The 10247-nt window shown below is 37.7% G+C and overlaps 1 protein-coding gene and 1 long non-coding RNA gene across 2 annotated transcripts; both read right to left on the bottom strand.

Moving 5' to 3' along the window:
• Positions 1 to 1045: 1045 nt before the first annotated feature.
• LOC149161852 (uncharacterized) lies at positions 1046 to 7803 on the bottom strand. Its single transcript, XR_016261893.1, has 3 exons — positions 5729 to 7803; positions 2011 to 2251; positions 1046 to 1910 (listed from the first exon to the last, which is right to left on the bottom strand). It is a non-coding gene; the product is annotated as an uncharacterized LOC149161852 (long non-coding RNA).
• A 322-nt stretch (positions 7804 to 8125) lies between these two features.
• On the bottom strand, positions 8126 to 9801 carry LOC149161851 (uncharacterized). The gene has a single exon (XM_089437059.1). The coding sequence runs from the start codon at positions 9608 to 9610 to the stop codon at positions 8252 to 8254; it is 1359 nt and encodes a 452-aa protein (XP_089293185.1). The 5' UTR covers positions 9611 to 9801; the 3' UTR covers positions 8126 to 8251.
• Between the last annotated feature and the right edge of the window lie 446 nt (positions 9802 to 10247).

Here is a 10247-nt window from a genome sequence, read left to right as displayed (position 1 = left end):
CATGTGGCTCAGTCCACGTTTCTACATATGCTTCATGCATTTGCTCTATGTAATCTTCTTATATGAATGTTTCTGCGTATGCTTCTTGCATTTGCTCTATGCAATCTTCTTATATGAATATATTACGCTTTTTCTTTCGAAAAAATAAACAAAACAAAAAAAAAAAAAAACCTTAGAACATCTCTTCCAAATTGGGCTAAAGAGCATTTATATATTAACAAATTAAATAATGTAAATATAAATATAAAATCCAAACAATTGATAGAGTTAAATATTTAAGCTAAAAAACTAAAATACATTTTGTTCCCAAAGCTAATGCACCATAAGAAAAATGAAATTGAATAATATTAGCCGCCACATAAGTATATTTATTATATTGAAACATATCCTTTTAATTTCAGTTTTTTTATTATACTTAACTTTGTAATATATATATATATATATATTTCAATTGCAAAGTTCATAAATCATCTTTTAATAAACTTTTAAATGAAATTATAAGTGAATTTAATTAACTTTTCAATTGGTTGACCATTAACTTTTCAATGCAATGATAGGTGGATAATTAAATTGATTGTTTTTATCTTCCACTTCTTGGGAGCAGTTGCAGGAAAATAGGGTTGTTGCTTTTTCCCAATTGTTCAATTGTTTTATTGGAAAGACCATTGATCTAAGCAGTAGTCTTTTAAGTGCTTTTTTTCCAGTTTCTGTCGGATTTATGGTTCAAATATGGTGAAAAAAATTGTATTCCAATCTTAATTTATATTGTTTAAATTAGTTTTTTTTCATTCACCTACCCTGTTCCAAAGGAAACTTTTTAAAAAAATCGCACATTAAAGATCACTAATCGTTCACCTACCCCACATAATCGGCCCCTCCCCTTGCTCTATGCTCAGGGAATTTTTCCTTAAAATATTAAATTATTTTAAATAACTTTTAAATAAAAATATAATTGTTTTTACCTTGATCAAAGGTTAACTGGTCTTTAATGTGAAGTTTCATGGTTTTGTGTGCCATCGAAAGCCACCTGGTTGGCGTGCCTCGTTGACATGCCTCAAGCAGCGAACTTAGGCAAACAGTGACACAAGATTACAGCAGGCTGGAGATTGCGCTGCAATGGCTGAGAACCACCTGGTTGGCATGTGGTTTCATGATTTGCTGCTGTCCTCAGCCACCTAGTTGACAGGCCTCAAGCCGCGAACTTACGCAAACAGTGACACAAGATTAAGGCTGGAGATTCCCCTGCCATGGCTGAGAACGAATGCAGAATACAATGAATTGAACCATGATAAACTACTGGGTCAGCTTCAAGTAGACATTTATCTCAATCTCGAATTGAGTATGCCTTTATGCCCTTAAGGGGCATAAGGTTAAATTGCCAACTAATGGTTGGATTTGGATCTGGGCATGGAGCAGTCTTTAACAATTATTAATTAATTGTGAAGTAGCATTTCCTACGATGCCTCTGCTCGATATCTCATGAGAACACAAATGTTTCAGATTTTTTTGTTTGTTTTTTCTTGGACAAGATCCTGGAAGTATCATCTGTCATTTAACAAAACTTCTTAAATGGTGGAAAACAACATGGTAGCTTGCATTTAGGCGACAGCAGAATGGCAAGCATTTGTCGAATGTATAGCTGTAATCTGCTTTATCTTCAGGTAATTTGATGACGGCCACTGTGATTATCTAGTCTTATTAAATTCTAATTCAGTGAAGAAAATTATTGAATTAAAGTTTTGGGAATTAAGCGAAAGATTCACAGAACTAATCAACTGAAGTCAGGAGATAGTGCAAGGCGTAGGGGTCTTTGTCACTCCACCAATGATGTACAGCCGTTGTCTAGGTGAAAGATTCTTGCAGGGCACAGTCGACAGAAATTGCATCACATTGTGATCCTTAATCTAAACCTGCAAAACACACATGCGAATTCTAGCAAGCTTTCTGATCCTGTCCAGGGTCGAATGAAAATGTCAACAGAGGGTAAAGAAAGAAAAGACTGAAACCAACCTTGATGTTGGAGTTCTTGACGACAGGCATGTCTAGTTCTCCTTGATGTCCGCGGGTTTGTCGAGAAACATCGTGGAAGAGGTGCAAAACCAACACCAACCACATTAACAACCTCATGTGGCTTTTTTTGAAAGAAGGCACCAGAGGTATTTGAGTGATAATATGCACTTCAATTTGGGAAAATTGTCCACTAGAAAATAAGTCTCAAAAATTGCATCACATTCTTATCCTCAATCTGAACCTGCAAAAAACACACAAATTCTAGCAATCCTTCAGATTCGGTTGACGGTCGGATGAAATGTCCGCAGATGGTAAAGAATGAAAAAAAATGAAACCGGCCTTGATGTGAGGCATGTCAGTGATGCAGGAGTAGGCCTTCTAGTTCTCCTTGACATCCATGGGTTTGTTGAGAAACATGGTGGAAGAGGTGCAAAAACACCAGTCACATCAACAACCTCATATGTTTGAAAGAAGGCACCAGAGGTCTTTGAGTGATAATATACCCTTGGATTTGGGAAAACTGTCCATTGGAAAAGAAGTCCCAACTCTTTGAATTTGGGTGCACAGGCAAACTTGCAGCCATAGTTCAGTTCATCAAGGTAACTGCTCTTTCTCTCCATATGTATCCATTCACACAACTTTCATGTGTCATGCCCATATCCATCTTGATATTGAATTGTATCAATTGTTTGTGTTGTTATAAATGTATTCACACAATTGTCATGTCTTATAACCATATCAATTCATTATGGCCATATCAGTTCATTACTAAGCAGAGAATTAGTTTGAAGAACATGCTCTAAGTTAATTTTACCTTGTGCAAACATTGGTGGTGGAAGGGAATTGCAAAGACTAAGCAGAGAATTAGTTTGTCAAGACCTGCTCTCAACATAAGTTGAAACTATCAAGGTTTTCGCTCAAGGTTTGATCTATCATTATGATCAAGGTCTGTTGTCAATTTATGGACTCTGACTTATCATTATGGTCAAGTTCCATAGTCAATGTCCAATTTATCTTTACGTGTTGTGTTGTTGTTTTTTTCAACCCATATTGTTACTTAGTCTTGCCATGGCCTTAAAGAGAACCACTGTATTCAGTATTCACCACTGATATGGACATGTGGATGAACCACTGTATTCAGTATTCACCACTGATATGGACATGTGGATGTGTCTTGCAAAAACACTGCTATGACTTGTTTCATGCTCATGATGAAATGGTCTTCAAAATTATCAATAATCAATGATGGTTACAACTTATCAAATTTTCAACATGGATGGCTAATAATAATGTGCATGAGAACTCTTGCTTTGGTTATAACAGATAGTTCTACTCTTGGGATTCTTGAATCAAGTTTTTATTTATTATAAAAATATATTTATTTTTTTATACTTGTCTTTTCCCCGCCATATCGCTGGCTTTTCAAAATTCTGATGGATCTAGATCTGGATTCATATCCGTATCCTGGTAACTTACAAAATAATATGCCGGCTTAGAAACAGCCCACATAAGCAATACGTGGATGATGCAGTGTATACATATTACAGAATATTATTATAGTTATTCTCACACATTGGTTATAACTTATGATATTGTGATTATGTGATATTGTTTCCTTTTTAGGTAATTTCTCATATTTCTTAGGAGTTGCTGTGTAAATCACCATTACTATTGTATTTTCATGCTCCCCCTCTATATTTACTGTATTTAGTATTTTTTGGTTATTCTGGTAACTTGGATCTGATTATTTTTTGTTATAATAGGGTCAAATTTTGGTTTGGTTTGCTAACACTGCTGTCAGGTGGTTTATGATTTTGAGCACCTTATGTTTTCTGCAAAGCTTGTAATAAGGGACAGATTATTTGCTTCTAAATTTTAATTTTCTGATGAATCAAAGCATAGAAAAGAAAACTACATGATATTTACTGGGTGTCATGGCTGGAATTAAAGGCCAAATTCTGCTTGGCAAACCCCAACAGGTTAATCCTGGGGCATAAGGAGATTGTTCCTAATAAACCTTGTGATCAGAATAGGCCTTCGAGGCACCTGTGCAATGGTGGGGAGATTAGAAATGAAATAGAACAAAGGACTTTAAAAGATAGAGGACTGTTGATGGTTAGAAATAACTATGTCAAAAGCCTATCCTAGACGCCAACTGAACAAGCTGTGCAGGCTCAAATCAAAGGATAAATCTTGGCTCTATTTGATCCAAACTCCAGCATGTGTGGAAACCTTTGGTTGAGCCAAAAGAAGGTTTTCATTACCTGGCCATGGATCCTTGGGGGATGACTAGCTCTAGGCCAAAGACATTTTCACATGGAGTTGGCCCAGCCAAAACGTCCCAGCCATCACAGAGATGAAACCTAGAAACACTTGTTTTGGTTTGTGAATTTGTTAAATCTGCATAGGATTAAGTATCCAAATTCTGTAATCAGTTCCTCCCAGTATCTTCTCCTAGAAAGCCACCGTGTCCATCTCCTGTAAAGCCACCCACTTAGGAGATCGTCTTCATCTTCCTTCAGTTATTGAGTTCAATCCAGCATGGAAACTCATTAGAATAACCAATCACTCTCCTGACTCATAAGATATATACACTTAGCATTGTAACAGTATAAATCTAACCTCCCACTATCAGGTACTGAAATGCTCTTAACTTCTGAATCCTGATCAGTAAAGGAGGTTCCAACCTGATCATCCATAGATCACAAACCCGAAGTTTTCCTATAGAGAGCTGATCAAAATGTATTGGTGAAGTTCTTCTTTATTTAGAAAAAGAAGGAATGAAGCTACATTCAATAAAATTCAGTCTAGTAAAAGCTTTAGCTGTCGTGATAGCTCTCCAATATGTGCAAACCTTCACTTGCACCCTGCTCCCTCAATCCATCCTCACCAGTCGCAGTGATATAAACGGAAACCTTGCCACCATGTTAGCCAAGTGGTTCACAAATGGAGTGAGAGAAACACCACAGCTAGCCTCCCACACCTCCACAACGAGAATACAAGTAACCGTGGGTGGCCTTAGCCATTTCTGAGGCAGTCAAGCCTCCCATGCTTGAGCAAGGAAACAATGGATAGGAACCCATCATTACACATTTGAAGCCTGTGATGTATGGAAGGGTGCCACCCCACAAGGGCTGCCTAGTTTATGAATTTTATGCCTTTGACTCTGTGGACCAGTCGGCCCAGTATTATGTTACTAATGGTTGTTACTTGTTTGTAATTGGCTATTAAGTCTCTAAGGCAATTTTGAATTTTGTACTTTGAAATAAGGCAATTTTGATTTCTAAACTCCAGGGGCTTCCAGCTTGAGATGACCGTGTGTGGCCTGTTACTCTGTATAATATACCTGGTCTGTGCGCACTAGGTTTACTTCGAGGAAACATTTTATTTAAAGATAAAAATATTCTTAAAAAGACACAATATTTATGAGTATCAACATTTGCCACTTGCAATTTGTAATTGCCTGTGCGCTAAAGAGGGATTCTCTAACGAAATATAAGTCACCAAACAAGAATCTTGCAATTTGAAATTGACAGTGCATGCTAAAGAGGGGTTTTCTAATGAAATAGTTGTGCCACAGGGCAATTTTAGATCCAAAAAAATGAGCTAATTTTAGATTAAAAACTGGGGGAATGCATGTGGATCCTTAACCAAATTGGCATGTTGGAGCCAGTAAAAATAACCAAAACAAAGAGAATTGACTGGCAAATGGACTCACCAATGTGCGAAGAACTCCACAGTTGCCCAGGACACTGGCATCGCCCATAGCATGGTGTTAAAATCGTCCATCTTCAATTCAACAGCAGCATCAGCTTTGAAGAGGCTGTTGATACTTCGCACTATCAAGGCCCGCCCAGCAAACATCTGCGCTTGGTGGGAAGGCACTTCCTCCACACAAAACAGAACCAGGAGTGCAATCAAACTGACAACCATTGGAATTCCAAGATTCTTGCAGCCTGCCCTTACAAATCCATATCTGGCATCAATTCCATGCCCACCTTGACCAGAATATCTCAAAGAAACGGGAGCCAAAAAACTGAGTTGACCATCAGCAATGAATGAATCCTCCCTGTGTTTCAGCAAGGGAATGTCAGGGTCCAGGGACCCCCGAATTTTGCACTTCAGGCAGTAAATTTGCAGAGGCTTAAATCAGCCTTGAAAACCCTGCTAGGTTCCATGTGCGTAAAGCTTCAATGAGTAAAATTTTCAGCAGACAGAAAAAGATTAAATGGAAACTATCAGAACAGCAAATTGTGTTAAATTACTGTTCCAGAAAAGAAGAAATAGAGCAGAAGAACAGGGACGGCAGGTGTATTCACTGACCTAGAAAAGACAAGACACACGATCCAAATAGGTGACAGGTGGCATGCTTATGGTCTTTATTCTTGGCACATAATCTCATGAATGAGGTTCACAACAACTTTATTGAGTAAGAGTTGCAGCAACAAGCTTGTTGGCTAGGAGTTACATCATCACACAACAAGTGCATATCCATTGCAAGTGGTGAACATAGATCCATAATTAGCGGAGAACACAAATCCATAGCCATTGGAAGGCTTCATGGTTTTGTAGAAAATGAATCTTCATAGTTTTATAGCAAGTAATGAACTTCACTATTGCATAGCCAGTGAGAATGCATTCTGTCATGGATAAATCTACTCAACTCTATGATTAGGGGTGAATCACAATAGCTTAGAATGTTTGAAAGTAACACTCTACTTTTCCTAAATTGGATTATACTAATTCAAGAGTAACTACTAGGTATTTAGAGGATTTAATCAGTTCAATGAAGGTTAGAGACTAATTATGCAACTGAAAGATGATAATGAAAGACAAATTAGTATCCAGTGGAGGGTAATAATACAGATCTCCATTTTATTTATAATGAATAACTACATAATAGAAGATAACATGATTTTGATTCTAGTATTTCTCATAACTACCTGATGGATTCCTCTTGCCTCAATCCAGTTAGAAATTCTTCACCTCTAAACCTCTGCTCCACACAAGGAAGAGGAAAACAAGTATATCTTAAACCACTATATTAGGAAATGGGAGACAAAACCACTAAAAATGGGAATTTTTAGGGAGATGGTGATCATAAAAAAATGTGAGATAAATTTTCTCACTACTATGGTTTGTAATATGTATGATAACTCTAGTAGCATATCGATTATTCTGCATTTCCCTCCATTTGGGTATCATTTAAACCATTTCTAGATGGTTGAGACCATTTATCATGGGTTTTAATAAGTTACGGAATTACTTTTCCCTAAAACACATATGGAAGCATGTAAGTTTCACATTTTTATATTTTTAATTGACTTTTTAAGTAACTCATTTATTTTTATATTTTTTATTGGCTTTTTAAGGAAGTAACTCATTTATTGAAGGGAAAGACTGAGTAATCACTCATTTTATGAGTAGAAAGTGCAAAAACATGGCAAGGATTTTTGTTGTTAGAAATCTTAAGTGGGTCTAGTTGGCCAAAGTTGATTATAGAATGGATAAAATCGAGTAACTTACATCTTAATTGAATGACGGGGATAAATATGCCATAACACACTTCAAGGAAATAATCCACAGCAAATGGAGTTCAATAATAATCTATCTTCTTCTACAACATACCATTCCTTCATTCCCTTATAACATGCATACAATCTGTAGCAAATCCATATATAGGTTCAAAATAAAAAGACACCATTTCTACCAAAGGATATTTGTCAACAAATTTGAGAGAGACATTGGTTTTGAAAAAGAAAATCCATAGAATGCTAGTAATGTCATGATAGTAAATTACTAAATACTCATGATTATTATGTCTTGGGAAAATTGTTGAATTATAAAATCATGGTTAATTCATGTTGGTCACATTGAGCCACTGCATTGTGGTATTTTCCACATGGGCATGGGCCTCTTTGGGGGGTGAGACGAACCATGTTAGTAAATGGCCATTAACTAAATAAAACACAAGGGCAATCTAACCGTCACAATGGTAATAATGCCCAAGGACTTTCGAAGAGTACACAACGAAAATAGAGAACCGCTTAGAAGTTTCAACGCTGCAGAAATGGGCCTTCCAATACAAGCAAGCAAATAAAATTGCAATTCATGATTTCAGATAACAATAGTAAATTTACTTTTCTTTAAACTAGAAGGCAACAAAATAGATATCTGAAATTGTTAGAGTTCTAACAGTCTTATCTGTATCGACAACTATTGCTTTCGAGAAACTCCACTATCAATTGTTCTGCCTGGCATATGGGTGATATCGATCATTGGTTCTACTTCCAGAACCTCCCGTCCCACTCTCATAAGCACCTCCAATACGTGATGAGTTAGAACTATAACCATCAACATTGGAACTGTAACCCGATAACTTATAACTACAACCATCAACGTTGGAACCGTAACCATAACCTGTAGCTCTATAGCCACCAATCATCCCACTACCATACCCACCAAACCCTTCGCCATTAGACGCAGGACGAACTCCATAGCCATGGGAAGGATCTTTAGAGCATTCTAAACTGACAATCCCATAACCTCCGTAACCCTTACCATATTCAGAACCTCCATACTCAGAATACCCTCCAGGCCTACCGCCATAACCTCCAGCTGACATATACGGGTTGCTGCCATAACCCGACCCTCCAAACCCACTATAACTACCACTGAATCCCCCAACTCCACCAGGAACGTTGGGAGGCCGACTATCAATACCATAGATAGGAGCAGCATTGGACAAGGGTTTATTGGGTTCAGCTTTCTTGATATCCACCTGCTTTCCGCCTACCTCAATCACTTTTCCCTGGGATATGATTCCGCCTGCCTGCCATTCAGGCCTACCGCCATAACCTCCTGCTGGCATATACGAGTTGCTCCCATAACCCGACCCTCCAAACCCACTATAACTATGCCTGAAACCCCCAACTCCACCAGGCACGTAGGGCGGCCGACTATCAATCCCATAAGTAGGAGCAGCGCCAGGCAAGGATCTCTTCGGTTCAGCGATCTTGATCTCCACTTGCTTTCCGCCTAGCTCAATCTTTTTGCCTTGGGATATGATTTGCTCCACAATCTGCTCAGATATGATTTCCTCCACAACCTGCTCACTTTCGAAAGTAATAAAACCAAAACCCCTGGACTCCCCAGTGCTCCGATCCCGCATAATCTGATGTTCTATAACTTTCCCAAATTTGGAAAAGTAGTCCTTGAACTCATCATCAGTAATAGTTTTGGGTATACCGCCCACAAAAATCTTTGACGTATAACCCCTTGGAATAGTTCTTTTGATATCCACCGTTCTGCCATCGATCATGTGGCTGTCCTGTATAACCTTGTCCACCACAGAGGGGTCAGCAAAAGTCACAAACCCGAATCCCCGAGACTGCCCAGTGACACGGTCCTTCATGATAACAGAGTCTGTTATTTCCCCATACTTCCTGAAATGCTTCGTCAAAGCGTCTGTGGTGGTACTCCTCAAAAGACCGCCAATGAAGATTTTTCCAGGACTCGAAGCCGATCTAGAGGTATCATTTCTCTTCTCTTCTGCAACATTTTCTTTCCGTTCTGTGTTGTTGTCCTTTGAAGAATCCATAGCAACCAAATAAAAGAGCACCCGACAGAGAAAAGCGGAAAACAGCCTTACGATTGAGATCTTGCAGGTAGGGCAGATATAGGAAGACTACCTAAAAAACCCTAGAGAACCCTGGACATAAAACCCCAGAGAACCCTAGATGTTGATATAATTGAGTTGTCTAATATAGCATATTTTGTGAGGCATAAGGTTATTCAGTGGAATGATGTTATATATATTATATATGATTACGACCAAAACAAATCTAAGACTTCACAACCGTCGGCACTCTGGTAAATAAAAATATGTTTTACTTTTAAGATCATTTTTGGTTCAATTTCGATTCTATTTCTTCTTTCATTAAAATAATTATTTAAAAATATATATTTGTAATTGTTTTTTTAATACGTAAATATTTATCTATTTATGGTATATACATTATATTTATTTCTTTTAGAAACCACGAAAACATTTTACTTATTATTATTATCCAATTTTAATGTCACAACCAAGTTAGACATCAAATTGGTGTATGAGACCCTTTTGTTTGTGGGAAAAGGGACCCACCTTCCCGGAGGGATTTGACTGCTAAGTTTAATGTTAGCTTAATTTGCTTAAGATCGGAAGAGATAGGGATAAGAACAGAGCAAAGAGGATC

Source organism: Pinus tabuliformis, chromosome 5_2 (assembly GCF_031772625.1).
Source record: "Pinus tabuliformis cultivar Carrire ecotype Pingquan chromosome 5_2, CPIR1, whole genome shotgun sequence".
NCBI lineage: Eukaryota > Viridiplantae > Streptophyta > Pinopsida > Pinales > Pinaceae > Pinus > Pinus tabuliformis.
This window is presented reverse-complemented; position numbering and strand designations above follow the sequence as displayed.